Source organism: Fusarium poae, chromosome 1, assembly GCF_019609905.1.
Source record: "Fusarium poae strain DAOMC 252244 chromosome 1, whole genome shotgun sequence".
NCBI classification, from domain to species: Eukaryota; Fungi; Ascomycota; class Sordariomycetes; order Hypocreales; family Nectriaceae; genus Fusarium; species Fusarium poae.
In genome coordinates this window covers 7,972,579-7,987,219 of record NC_058399.1, presented here as the reverse complement: position 1 = coordinate 7,987,219, position 14,641 = coordinate 7,972,579, and the positions used below count along the sequence as shown (strand labels likewise).

At 42.2% G+C, this 14,641-nt stretch overlaps 5 protein-coding genes across 5 annotated transcripts; 4 read left to right on the top strand and 1 right to left on the bottom strand.

Annotated features, from left to right (window-relative positions):
- Window positions 1-2,402: 2,402 nt before the first annotated feature.
- Window positions 2,403-3,077, bottom strand: FPOAC1_002609 (uncharacterized protein; the record flags this gene model as incomplete). The annotated part of the gene is made up of 2 exons (XM_044847185.1): window positions 2,403-2,777; window positions 2,904-3,077. 2 exons carry the CDS (start codon window positions 3,075-3,077, stop codon window positions 2,403-2,405), a joined length of 549 nt encoding a protein of 182 aa, XP_044713101.1.
- A 2,139-nt stretch (window positions 3,078-5,216) lies between these two features.
- Window positions 5,217-5,744, top strand: FPOAC1_002608 (uncharacterized protein; the record flags this gene model as incomplete). The annotated part of the gene is made up of 4 exons (XM_044847184.1): window positions 5,217-5,361; window positions 5,420-5,475; window positions 5,639-5,662; window positions 5,715-5,744. 4 exons carry the CDS (start codon window positions 5,217-5,219, stop codon window positions 5,742-5,744), a joined length of 255 nt encoding a protein of 84 aa, XP_044713100.1.
- A 2,294-nt stretch (window positions 5,745-8,038) lies between these two features.
- FPOAC1_002607 (uncharacterized protein) lies at window positions 8,039-9,472 on the top strand (the record flags this gene model as incomplete). Its single annotated transcript, XM_044847183.1, has 1 exon — window positions 8,039-9,472. One exon carries the CDS (start codon window positions 8,039-8,041, stop codon window positions 9,470-9,472), a length of 1,434 nt encoding a protein of 477 aa, XP_044713099.1.
- Window positions 9,473-11,809: 2,337 nt separating this feature from the next.
- On the top strand, window positions 11,810-13,279 carry FPOAC1_002606 (uncharacterized protein; the record flags this gene model as incomplete). The annotated part of the gene is made up of 1 exon (XM_044847182.1): window positions 11,810-13,279. The coding sequence occupies one exon, from the start codon at window positions 11,810-11,812 to the stop codon at window positions 13,277-13,279; it is 1,470 nt and encodes a 489-aa protein (XP_044713098.1).
- Window positions 13,280-14,060: 781 nt separating this feature from the next.
- FPOAC1_002605 (uncharacterized protein) lies at window positions 14,061-14,455 on the top strand (the record flags this gene model as incomplete). Its single annotated transcript, XM_044847181.1, has 3 exons — window positions 14,061-14,124; window positions 14,220-14,302; window positions 14,351-14,455. The coding sequence occupies 3 exons, from the start codon at window positions 14,061-14,063 to the stop codon at window positions 14,453-14,455; spliced, it is 252 nt and encodes an 83-aa protein (XP_044713097.1).
- Window positions 14,456-14,641: the final 186 nt, after the last annotated feature.

The window sequence follows — 14,641 nt, the reverse complement described above, 5'->3', positions numbered from 1 at the left end:
TATAGAAGTTTACTATATAATTATTAATATAATTTTATAGATTTATAAAGTAATTTATAAAGAAAAAAGGTAAAATAATTATAATTATAATAGTATTATATAAATCTATATACTTATTAGGCTTAGTATTATATTTATTAAACTTTAAGGTATTTAAGAAGATTTATATATAAAGAAATTAGTATTATTAATAATTAATAAGGTATATATATATACTAGGCTAATAAAAGAATATCTATTAAAGATCTTCTTATTTCTCTTTATACTCTTTAATAGTCTTTAAGAAGAATATACTCCTTTAAATAATAATAAAATCCTTTTAATCTTATTTATTATTTATAATTTCCTATTTATTACTTAATTTACTATTTATTTATTTAATAGTAAATTAATACCTTTATAAACCCTTTTAATACTCTTATATTATAGCTAATATATTCTTATTAATATATTAATAATATAATTAAAACTATATATTAAAAAAGAATTCCTTATAAGTATTATATAATATATAGTTATAATTTATAATAATAATATATAGAAAAAGAGAGTTAATAAGAGAAGAATCTTCTTATACTGCCTTTATAAACTTATTAATAAGAAACTATAGAAATTAATAAAAGAATTTAATATCTTTATTATATATAAAAATAAATATAAGTAAGAAAATAATATTAAGAAAAGTAATACTATTAACTTAAATTAGCTTTATATTAAACTAATTAGTATTATATATTATATCTATTATTATAATATAAAAGAACTATAGCTAGAAATAAAGCTTATAATTTATAAGCCTAATAAAATATTAAAATTATTCTTAACTATTTACTTTAAAGTAATATAGTATTTAATTCTCTTTTATAAGTATAATACTAGTCTATATTATTAATAATCCTCTTATTTATATCTTCTATTTATCTCTCTATATATTCTAAATATTACTTTTAATTAAAAGGATATTTAAAGTACTCTTAATAAATACCTAGAGAGTAAATTATACTATATTATTTATATTAATTATCTTAAAGATAATATAATCTTTTATAGAATTATTAATAATATAATACTTAAGAAATACTAATAGATTATCTTAAGAATAGCTATATTCTTTATATAATACTTTAATAGATTATAAACTATTAAAAGATATATAAGAAATAATATTAATTTAAAATAAATAATTTACTTTCTATAATATAGTCTTTTAAAGGCTAATATTATATTAATATAATTTACTTTAATATATATAGGCAAGATTATATTATATTAAAAAACTATTTATAATATTAATAAATTAAATTTATACTATATAGTATTTATAATCCTTTATATAATATTATATATAGTTAATTATAATATCTTTACTCTCTTAAGGCTTTAATAGAAATAAAGAAAGTATTAAATTATAAGCTATAATTATAAAAATTAAAGTTTATATTAAAATACCTATAAATAATAAACTAAATATCTTAGTTTTACTTAAAGTAGCTTTATTAATACTCTCTTTATTAAAAGATATTATAATAACTTTATAATAATTAATACTATTATTTTTTTCCTTTATATTATCTCTAATATAATTAAAAGGTATTATATTTATACTTTATTTTATATATTTTAATTAGCTAATAAGCTTTATAAATACCTATATATTTTAATTAATTAAAAGGCTTTAATTATACTATTATATAAATTAATTAATTAATTAATTAGATATTTAAATTATAAATTATAATAGCTTTAATTTATATATTATATACCCTATTAATAAATATCCTTTTAATAAATAAAGAAGTAATAATACTAAAGTATTATAATATAATAGTCTATTAATATAACTAGTCTTATTATAATATTAACCTTATTTACTATATTAAGCTAATTATTTTATTTTTATAATAAAAAGAATATAAATCTATTTAAAAGAGCTTTATAAATTATAATATTAAACTTTTACTATAAGATAATTATAATCTTATTATATAATATTAAAAAAATAAATATTAAACTCTTATTAATTATTTTAATTTTTATTAAATTTAATAAAAAAAATTATCTTTTAATTTAATATAATTTAAATAAATTATAATTAATTTAATATATTAAAGTAAATATATTATTATAAGGCTATTATAAAAATTATATAGCTTTCCTATATAAAAGGAATTTAATTATATTTAATAATAACTAGAAAAATACTAATTAAATATAAAGATTATATTTAAATCTACCTTTTATAGGTTTTTTATATTTTAATTAATTATAAATATTATTTTTACTATTTTAACTAAAGAGGCTAGCGCTTTCTAAATCAGGTTTAGCCTATGCCTATACTATAACCCGAAGGTTTTACACTGTGACCGGAAGTGTAGCCCAGAAAATTCAACAAAAGTCTTGGCTCAGTTTCTGCTAAAGAAGGCCAAGTGAGAGCATCCTACAAGGTAGACAAGCCAGCTGCCTTCAAAACAATAGTCCCGTGGGCCTACACCTACTCGGAGCTTGTTCCGTATATGAGATGTCAATGACGGATGCTGTCCCGAACTGTATGTCCTGTGCCTCTCAGTGAGACTGAGCTTAGACCCTGGTGGGAAAACAGAAAATTTGTAGTGGACGACGATCGATCTTGGGATGATCCATACAATTTGAGCCTTATCGATTAATGTGCGTTGATCGCTGCTGCAGCTTTCGAGAGCATCCGTGCTAAGGCCAAGCTCAAGCTCAATCTCAATCTCAATCTCGCCGGTCGATTTTCTGGGAGCCCAATTGCCCAATGTCTTATCGCAATTGCTGCCAGATGGGTCTTGCCAGGATTGTTATTATTACATGTTGCAACTCAGTCAACTCAGACCGCTTCAAATATTGGTTTCAGGCGTTGCGACGCTTGCTCGGAAACTCCTTACATTCTCGTCTGTCGGATTGAGTCGCTTGACATCGGAGTGTGGGATAAAGTAGACGGCCCGCGAGATTGTCGTGAAGTGGAACGTTGGCTTTGTCGAAGGGAGCTCAGAGAATCCACTCAAAGTCTCAACTCGTCTTGTGATGTTTAAAAGGCCCCATCGCAAGGAGGATCCCATGGTATAATTATAGCGTACAGTACAGAGTAAATTTGCACCTGTTTCGATGCGGCTCAAAAATTGGTCCGGGCTCCTACTGTGCCATGAATGGAAAATTTTCCTAGAGGGGTGTAGTTAGCAATAAGCTCGTGCACGATCCCAGAGATGTTGTTTAATTCCCAACTCAACTCAAGGGTCGCCAAGGTTGGTCTAAAGAGATGATCCTGCAAGAACTGCAGGCAATGGCGCAAGTGATGGCGATTTCAGACGTTCAGCTTTGGTTGAAATACAGCCATGGAAGGTAAAGACGGCATCATAATCTGAAAGCCGACTCATAGTAGCACGTCGGACTAGGGTAATTCGTAATTGCACCTTCTGGTGACGCCCTTTTCGAGTCACAACCGGCGTGCCAAGTGTATAGGCAGACAGGGCTGAATTGAAACCGCACAAGGGCTTCCAAGTGACAAGTTGAACAAGTTGGCTGAATGGTCAAGGGCCCCTCCAATCTTTTAGGTAATAGAAGAAGCACTGTGCGGTTAGAGTTTGATGCATGATCTTCAGGAACCAGCGATGCGTTATAATGCTGTACCCTGACCTTGAAAACCATGTCTCTTGGCGGCAAAGGAAGTATTCCTTAGTCAAGAGCCTCATAATGCGGCTCTCCTTTTTCGGTCTCGACCAAGGAACTTTGACGGTGTGCACAGTGATACTTGCTGATTTAAAAAGAACGTGGCGTGCCGAAACTCGTGTGGCCGAATCGATATAGATCTGCTGCATACAGGACCGCTAAGAATGGTAATCCGAATATTCAATGCTCCACTCTGAACTACACGAGCTGACGACAAGAGCATCTAAAACTGACACCACGAATATGTGTGTATCGGCTAATGCTTCGATCTCGAAGGCGGGGAGGCTTCTGGCGCTTCCTCGGAATTGGTGCAGCCGCGGCTCGGGAGTAAATGGGTGCCGTTTCTGGTGCCGTGTGTCAAGGTTTGTGGAATTAGGGGACTATTTGGCAGCGTAGCAATACCATGGAATGCCTTGGGCATTGGTGAAGTTCACCGTGATAACTGCCGTGTTGATGTTGTTTGGTTTCATGCAGTCATCTCGATCGATGGGTCATGTCGACGCAATTGCTTGACGCAAAAGTCGTCGTAATACGTAGAACCCGATGTTTCTGTTGTAAGTTTGACGTTGAAACAGCTCGCCACGAGTGGTCGTTATGTCTTTAGACACGTGTATTGCTCGAAGCCAGTGATATTGATGCTGATACAGTGTTGGCGTTGTTAGCTTCGGTCAGTTATTTCCCCTTATACAGGCAGTGTCGCCCAGAAGGGCAAATTCTACCCTATGGAAACGTAAAAAGGTGAACCCTGTCGATGGGTCATGAGCTGAGGTGACTTTCACGATGTTGTAAAAAACGGTTTGATTGGGGGGGCGTGTGGTGTTGCCGTTTCTGTTTCTGATGCTTGGTTCTTATTCATCTCCAATTAAAAAGCCTGGTTCTTCTGTTTGGATCGAAAACTCTGAAGTATGAATCAAGAAACGAAAGCCCAAGTTAGACTAGTGCCAGTGGTCAGTTCTTTCTCTCAGAGATTTTCCCAGGATCTTTTATGGTCTTTCATGACACCGTTGAACCTGGAACTTCTTGGAAGGTGAACGGAAGGCACTTGCCGGTACGTACCTGACGCGCTCCTTCTCTTGATTGGACAGCTTATAGCCGCGGCTACCTTTCACCTTAATATACGGTCAGTGTTCAATCAGACAGCACAAAAAAGTCTTCATCTTGTGGAGACAATTCCCCACTGTGTCACTACCGTCTCTTTGCAGGAGGAAAGGGCCAACGGGACGTGTTCCACACCGTGTGCATTGCATATTCATGATAGTAGAACTAAAACCTGGAAGTCCAAAAACTAAACCCAGAGTAAACGTCCAAGACGTACATAAATTATTGATCAGAGGCAATCGCGCAACCGTTTTTTACTCCATAGGCGGTCTTATTGTGGATCAAATCAAAAGAAATCCTTCTCCAAATCCTTCTCTTTTGTCTAGTATTGACTTTGTTTAGTGGGACCGGCATCGGACAGCCTGTGACTGTCTGTGACTTACCTAGACGATGCACAGTGACATTCATGGGCAATAATTGGTGTTGTTGACACCATGATGACCCATGGATCATGCAAATTTGAGTGCAAATCTTGGCTCTTTCATCTTTACCCCAATCCATCTCCAATTCCTGCTGCCCCGTGCAAAGTCCATCCATCAGCCACACGATCTGTATTTGATCAGATAAGTCCTAGATTGCGTTATTGTCACTGTATCCTTGGTCGTGTTCCAGTCAGCGACTAACTGCTAGTTGCCAGTTATATCAAAAAAGTCAAATCATAAACAGACTATCCCATCTGTACAACACTACCTCGTACGTTGGTTCGCCCATAGACGCTCGCCTCCGTCGGCCGAGACGTGGAGCTAGCCCTGTACGAGTTCCTTGGCCAATCATGTCGCCTGCTTGCCCGTTCTGGGCAATACAACTCAGATCTCCCATGGCGTGTTTTCTCGGCACCTGACTTTACCTCTGACAGAGTATTCGAGCGCATACACCGCCTGTAGGTAGTCAACGAAAGCTTCACAGGGCAGGTTGTTTACAGTTTCATCCAGAGTGATAATCTGCTTGATCTACCCGGATGAGGCAGATAACCCACGCATACCTGCTCAATGGCAATTCATCCCTTTCCCATCGGCATTTTTGACCCAATTGGGGTAACAAATAGCGAACTTTCAATTTAGTGCGTCGTTGGCGCTGTAACCGGTGAATTTACAGGACCCTGCACCGCTAATGGCCCTCCGTCGCTGCCCCTTCCTTTTGTCTCGTCAACTACCTACCTAGCTACACGTGGCTGCCATTTCCACAACTAAAGTATCGGTCTCAAATGTCCGGAAAATTGCACCATCGCAGCCAACAAACACCATGATTGACTTTCAACACTGGCATTGATTAACCAACATATTGCTTATTTGAGATGAAACATCTGATGAGATACATGCACGTCAAGCCAAGACTTATCACCAGTGGTTGGAGACCCTTTTCCACGTCATGTGCCGCTACATCGAATCATAATCTACTGGGCCGATGCTGTGCCTTCTCGATCATTTCCGTCAAGAGCCCCCTAACAAAAGCTAACACAAGCACTAGCTAGCTACGTTAAGTCACTGAGATCAAAGGGTCCCCCCTTGATCAACCCTGTGGCTTGCCGGGCCGGCCTTCGGTCTACTGGACCGATGCTCTCTCACTCAGAGTTCTGCTACGTAGCAGAGGTTAGTTAGTGTGCATCTAGAAGAAAAGATGTGCACCACTCGGAAGTATCGCCCGTCTGATTTCCAGAGCATTGCCGAGTCAGATCAGGAGGGGGTTTATGCATGGCCGAGGGGAAACAATCTGGGTTGCTGCATCATGTTGCACTCATGATCGAACCAGCTAGCATAGTCTACTGCACAGCAACACCAGCAAACCTGCTTCTCAGCATTCAATTCAGGAGCTCTCAGAACCGACTTTCATTCCCAAGCAATAGCCGGCCATAGCCGGGCAGCGTCGGTTCGTGGTCGTGATAAAAAAATCCGCCTTTGACCTGGGCTATTCCACGTACGGGCCTGAACCTGGTTCTACGATCCACGATCGCAGTGCGCAAGATCCAACGCGCCTTCTGTTGACCCACAAGGTACAGCATTACGGTACACTGTGCGCTCTGTCCCTGATGGACATCAGATCAGAAACGTTGGATCGTGCCAAGTGAGCATTGGCTCATTGATATGGGTATCCCTCGAAGTCTAATGTGAAATCGATAGATGCAGCTTCGTCACGAAAAATAGGGCTCTTAGAGCAACCTTAATCTCACACAAATACAAAAGCACTGCTATGCAACCCACTTATCCTTCCTTTAACACAAAGACACTAAAAGACCACTTTTGAGCATTGGCTCATGGTGCGTACCGTTTGTAGAACCTGGTCTTGGCCAACCGCAACACCGCGTTACTCCCATACGGACTGTGCCAGGGTCTGGTATGGACTGTGCTGATCTCTCCTAGGCTTAGCCATGGAAGCCCACCTTGTTGGTCTCACGCCCTTCGGAGGTCTCCAGGCCTAAGACCTAACCACAGCCCACACGCCTAAAGGGGTTACAGGGCTTCCAGGGCGCGAGCAGAACTGGAAGAGTCAGGCGGGAGCCGTCTGTCAGTGCATATCCACAAAGGCGCCACTTAACAAGCTCGCCATAGCAGGGCCTCTTTAGCTATGACACATCGTTTCCCCAAGGAACGGAGCACGAGTCGAAGAGTCTTGAGTCCAGATATTTAGTCTTGGTGATGCCCTCGATCTTCCAACTTGAAAGGACTCTCCAGATCTTCCCCATATCCATCTTGGCTTATTATCAAATCCCCAGACTTAGTCACACCATCTATTCAGGGTCGACAACATCCAGTCCCCAGACATTGACTTATAAAAAAGTTACCTGCCTACCACTTACACACAAACGCAACAACAACAACAACAACAATAACGGCAAACGATTCAATTGAGTTTCTAGAAGACACTTCAGACCAATTGATATCCCCCCAGTTACTATTCGAAAGATTCCTAACGAAAACGAAAAACAAACTGCTACTTGCGCATCAGTAACTAACTACCGGCACTCAAATTTTTGCCCACCCTCACGGAACAGGTTTGAGTCAACCTGAGCGCCATCGATCGTCATTACCGACTTTTCATTCACGCCCTTGGTTGAAAGTCAGAAGACCTTGTTGTCCCTGGCCATCTCCCGCCCCATCACACCATCTACGGGCTTCGAAGATTATTCCCGGTATTACATCACACTGAAAGAGTTTTTGCGAAAACTCGTTCACGCCGTGTGCTATTTTAGCCGCCAACCCCCACCATCTACATCCGTATAAGAGAGCGTCTTACAGAAAGATCGCTCATGACCGCAGCCATGCCCCACCGCGTGGCTAACTTCATTCGCACCTCATCTGGCAACATTGCTCAGATCAAGAAGGTTGCACGATCACGAACAAGCAGTCCATACACATCAGACGGCGAGGATCGACCTCAAATCCATGCTGTCAAGATGGCTGAACTCGCTGATGCCGTCAAGAAGCACCACCGCATTTCTCTGCCTTTCGGCAAGTCCCACAAGGAACACCCATCAGATGTTTCTATCGATTGGAGCATCGAGAGCCCGCCAGTAGTTTTCCACGGTAACACCGAGGAGAGCACTGGTGCGCTCATCACTGGGCAGATGTTTTTGGATGTCAAGGACGAGATTGTCGAGGTTGGAAGCTTTGCTGCTTCTCTCAAGCTTCACGTCTACCAGAAGCGACCCTACCAGAGCCATTGCACAGACTGCCAGAACCAGTACACTGAGCTCAAGAGCTGGCAATTCCTGGCCCAACCTACTACTCTCCGAAAAGGTCGTCACGCATTCCCTTTCTCTATCCTTCTCGATGGCCACCTTCCCGCTACCATGGACACTCCCGTGGTCGCCATCTCTTATGAGTTCAAGGCCGATGCCTACGTGACAAAGAGCGTTCACTCAGCCAGTGGCTCTGTTACACCTATCCGATTCGAGCGAACTGTACCCGTGAAGCGATCTCTCCCCGAAAACGACATTCCTCACCACTCTGTTCGCGTCTTCCCTCCTACCAACATCAAGGCCAGCGCCCACTACAACAATGTCATTCATCCTACTGGCACCAACAATGTCAGCCTTCGACTTGACGGCCTCATGAGCCGCAACGAGAAGGCTAAGACCATTGACTTCTGGCGACTCAAGAAGGTCACCTGGCGACTTGAGGAGACTATCAAGTCCTTGGCTCCTGCTTGCGAGCGACATGCCCCCGCTTCAACTCAAGATGCCGAGAAGAAGAGCCTTCCCCGCCAGGAGGTCCGTGTTCTGGGCGAGAAGCACCTTCACGATGGCTGGAAGTCTGACTTTACTGGCACTGATGGCAAGGTTGAGATGGAATTCGACTACTTTGCCAACCAGTACAAATCTCACACCAAGGAGCTCAAGTTCGCCTGCGATACCAAGTCTCTTGAAGGTGTCGAGGTGACCCACTCACTGCTCATCGAGCTTGTTGTCTCCCGGGAATATGCTCCCGAGGGCAAGCCTCAACTGGCTACCCAGACTGGCACCGGTCGCATCTTGCGTATGCACTATGGTGTTGTCATGACTGCTCACGCTGGTATGGGTGTCAGCTGGGATAACGAGGCTCCCCCTGTCTATCAAGACGTGCCTCCTAGCCCCCCTGCCTATCCTGCTATCGAGTCTCCCATTCAGTACGATAGCTTGGAGCATATCGACGCCCATCGACTCAGCAGCCTCTCCAACTCCCCTCTTGTTCTCTCGGAAGATGAAGGCCAATAAAACGGCCTTGTCAACCGAATCGCGTTGCTTTTTTTGCTTAATGTTTAATTTTCTTTGTCACCAATTGCATGAGATACGCGGCGATCCGATTTGCACAAAAGAAGATACCCCAGAAGCGTTGAAAGGAAGGCTTGATTGCTTCCACATATTACATTTTATCAAGAGAAGGAAATACAGCACATATGGGAAATGGCCTTTTGGATTTGGTGTTTGGAGTACAAAAAGTTACAATGAATTGAATATGAAGGGACAGAAGAGCCCATGTGTTGTACAGCTATGAAAGCTTCTGTATCTAGTCATGAATGAATCCGGGCCGCTCAAGAAGCAAGCCCAAGACGACGTCTAATAATGAAATATTCAACTCTTAAGCTAGAACGTTTTTATGTGACATTTCGTCCAAGCTTGTGAAACTTTCAACGTTGCTGTGTTTTACTGTGATGGTGTAACATTATGATGATAGACATAAGGGTTTTGGGTCTAAGTTTGCAGACTCAACATGACGGCACAGTTCAATTCTTGGGAAACTCGTCCGCAAACGTCGATGGCACCTGTCATTCCATGTTGACCAAGCAAACTTCCCAAGTCAAGAGGTCAAATGTGAGTTAGATGCAGCCAAGAATGAGGCGTCCGGGGTTAGATAACCGACGCCCTTGTGACAACAACTCCAACGCAACCTCTGAGTTTGGTAAGAAGGTAGGAGTCCGGGATAGTTGAGGAATGGGGACATTCAGATAGTGCAGAGGGAGTCATGATAGGTTAGTACAAAGTATTTGTGCTTGGAAGCCTGCAGTATGTGTAACGGGCACGCACATCAGTCCACGCAGCCTTTACAAACAGCTTCAGCATGTGATTGCGACATGCATGAAGGAAACACGGGACAGAGAGGTAGGTATGCGGCCGCTGGTAGTGATTGAAACATCACGCGATGGAGGTGCTACAAGACGATGATTTCCTATTATGGGCACGCATTGACGCAACTCCCGGGATTCAGTATCCGGGAGTTGATCATGTAGCAACCGTTTGAAGACGTGGTCAAACAAGACAAGCATTAGAGTAAACGGTAGTGGCTTGATGCTCCGGATGTTTATCCCGACAAGCTTCCGGTCAGAGGTGCCGTTGCATGGCTGTAGCTACTTTTAGTGTTTGTATGTTTCGATGTTTAGAAAATAGTATTTTTGGTCATATCCACTTGGATGGATGAATGGCTCGGTTGAAGGGGAAGGGGTGTGTGTTTTGGTGTCTCGGCCGGGTTGAAGTCTATGCGTGCCCAAGTAAAAGATAACGGTCTCGTGACCGGGAAAGCGGTTTCTAAAGTGTAACAAGTCCTCGCTATACCCGGGGTAGGAGAAAGGGGAAAACTGGAGAGTCATGTTGGACATGTGGTGTTGTGAGGGCTTGACCGACATTTTGTCGATTCATGCTGACTACATGTACATGAGAGAGCCTGCAAGTGTTTGAGGGATATGGATATAAAACTGTGCCTTGTTTGATCATGAAAGATAAGTAGGTATAACTTGGGCTTTTAAAGACAAGCAAGTACCTGAATATGCCAAGGACTCGATAAGAATGTCTCAAGATAAGTTACCCCGGATTTCGAAAGTTGGTGTTTACTTGATCTGGAGTGTGGATACTAGAATGGCTTGATATGATTGATGGGCCAGACCCGGCATCATGATGTTTGTCTATCAGGCACAAGATAGGAATCAGTGACTTGATAAAGAATGGTCTTAGTATTATCATGATGGTCTGTCAGTCTGTTCCTGTAGAAACAACATTAAAATGTCATTGCTTCTTTATCAAGTCACACGACTTGTAAACTTTTTCTTAGTTCCATGTTTCACTCCCGTCAACTCCCGTGGACAAGGAATTGAAACCGGGACATACTAAAAATTGATGCATTGAATGTGAGTGTATCGGATTCGGAACATGTCCGAATTTGTGCCTGAGGTTAGAGTTACCTGGTCTAGACTAGACTACTAAGGTAGGTAGTATCTTAGTAGGTAGGTAGTTGATGATATCCACTTCCCTTGAACCGAGAACAAGCTATGAGTAACAATTTAGTTCCTTCTTACCCCGGATTTCGGCCTCTCCATGTTACTCATATATACTCGGACTATTCCTCCTATTTCATTTCTTGTCCTGCTCTCTTTATAGTTACGCACCTAACAAATTGATTGACTATTTTTTACCTATTCTCACCTATATCGACTATACATATACAACTCGTTGTAAAACATACCGGAATGGCCCATACTTCAAAACCACAAATGGAAACACAAAATACCTTTACCGAAAGAAGACGATAATAGACAAACCACGACCACCAAGATCCAAACAATGGCCACTTGTAGTCTCAATTCGCTACGGCGACCTTCCCTGACTCTCATGTCGGAAGCTAAGAAGAGATCCTTTCGTTTTAATCCTGTCATGTCCCCAAAAACTGCTACTCGCAGCTTGGCCACCGTCACCGCTCAAACGACACAAACTCCTCCTCCACCGCCCATGATGATGGAGGACCACAACACTAGACTCATCAACATGGGATACAACTACAACTATATCGAGCATGTCGAGAACCTTGAGCAGTACTGCCACGGAGGCTTTCACCCCGTCACCTTGGGCGAGACTATAAATAACCGCTATCTCATCCTCAACAAGCTGGGCCATGGTGGTTACTCCACTGTCTGGCTCTCGTGGGATATCTTGAAACAGAAATATGCCGCGCTGAAAATTGTGCTGGCTGACTTTGGAGAGGATTCGACAGAGGTAGACGTTCTCCAGCAACTAGAGGCCAAGGCTGGAAAGAAACACCCCGGGAGATCTTACATTCGCCATATCACCGACAACTTCCACTTCGACGGACCCAATGGTAGGCATACGTGCTTGGTTAATGATCCGGCTATGATGTCTCTGAGACTCGCAAAGGATGCGTCATTCTCAAAACTCTTTCAGCCAAAAACAGCCCGAGCCATCGCTGCTCAGGTCGTTCAATCGGTGGCCTATCTTCATGAAGGCGGCGTGGTGCACGGTGATCTCCATCTTGACAACATCCTGCTGCAGCTTCCTGAACGAATCAAATGCTTGTCTCCGGATCGACTCCATGAGAGACATAGTCACCCTACAACAGTGCCTGTGACAAGGCTTGATGGTCTTCCTCTCGATGAGAACGCCCCAAAAAATGCTGTCCTGCCAATCTGGTTAGGCCAGAAGAGTGAGGATGTCGCCCTGGCGGATGCAAAGATCCTCCTCGGTGACTTTGGCGAATCGTTCCTCCCTAGCCAAGAGAAGCGACAGTACTCCAACGCACCCATCCGCTACCGAGCTCCCGAGACACAATTCCCAGACATCTGCCCATCCCTGTCCTTCAGCTCCGACATCTGGAGTCTAGGTTGTCTCCTCTGGAACGTTGTTGGTCAACGTCCCCTCTTCGACGCCTGGACTCTCTCCGAAGATGACATCCTACAGGACCAAACTGATCTTCTCGGCGAAATCCCAGAAGAGTGGTCCGCATACAGCTCCAAGCGCTCAGAGTACTGGATCGAAGACGTCTCGGCAGAAGATTCCGAAACACCAACCCAGTCCAATGGTTGCACATGGGAATCGCGTTTCGAGCGCTGTGTCCAGCAAGGTCGCAAGGAAAGCGGCATGGATCTCATGTCCAAGGATGAAAAGGATGCTTTCATTGATATGATGAAGACAATGATGACGTTCCGCCCCGAGGAGAGAGTCTCGGCCAAGGAGCTTTTGGAGTCAAAGTGGATGAAGCAGTGGGCTTTGCCGGAGCTGAGAAAGCTTGCGGCTTCATGATTGATGTTTTCACAAATGGGATTGGTGTTTTTGAATTAGCGAGTTTGGGCAAAAAGCGATTGTTCTACGGGTTTACGGCAATCAAAATTTAGTAATAACAATTTATGATATATGCCTGCATTGTTGGACACAAACTACATGTGATACAAATATCCGCGAGACTCTTGCGATTCCGTTAGGCCATGCCTGCTATGTTGTTTAGACTTTGTCAAGCTGGCTGGTCATTTCTACGTGTAGTACGGGAAAACACATACAGAAGCAGAGGCAAGCAGGTGATCGCAAGGTTATATGCTAGTACCAAACAGACAAACTCACGTCACATTGTGAGATGGTTGTTTAACACCGTCGACAAAGAGAAATCCAGAAATTGCGTCAGCCAGGCTTCTACCGTTCAGAATTTCGACTATAAAGAACCCATAATATCCTGGACGTTCAGTCACTTTGTTATCCATCACTTCATCTTCTCTGAAACACCCTTTTCTCTCTATATATGATGCTATATTATATTCTCTACTGGAGCAGTGGGCATGTAACCACATGAAGCGTCTCGCTTACCTCTGTTGCGGAAACCCCTCTGAAGAGATTGTCTTGCGACTCAATCAAGCAGTCGATGTGATCCAGCGAGGAGACGAGGTAGCGACTGCATAACATTTTGCAATTCGGCCGACCAAAAGAAACAAGACTCACAACAGACACGCTTACCTACCTAAACTATATATGAGTCTCCCAAGTTGGAGCAACAACTCGTCATGGACGGAGACTACCTTTCCGAATTGGCGAGATGTCGTTGGTCATGTTCATGGGAACAAGTGAAGAGTTCAACTGGTACTTAGCCGGGCTGAGAAGTAAGTTAACAGGAACCTTATCATATACGCGACGAGCTTATTCATCATGCTATGACGAGATTGCTATTGTATGTATAGTTACTAACTTGTTATAGCTTTGCTTTGTTCTGCTGGTTCACTTCATATCGCAATCATAGAACGTGATCTGGAGTCAGGATCATTTATGATATATATGACTGTAAGTGGATTACGCAATGATACTTGGTAATTGCTAACATTGTGGTAGCTAAAATGGGAAATGAAGAAACAGGAGAGCCCCGGGTTATCAACCAATTATCTCAACATACACAAACCGAAGCGGTCATCGACCGAGCCCGGAAGACATGCCTAACGCATCTCGCCTGCCCTTATCTCGCGCGAATGTACACTGGCAAACCAAGCAAGAAGTGTCAACCGACACACAAATGGAAATGCTGCCGGATAGGAGTGAAAGCGACGCTTCGGAGCACGCTATATCCGGGAACGAGGGAGGACAAGATAAGGAACCTCGGTCGATCACTTTCAAGACACTCTCCAT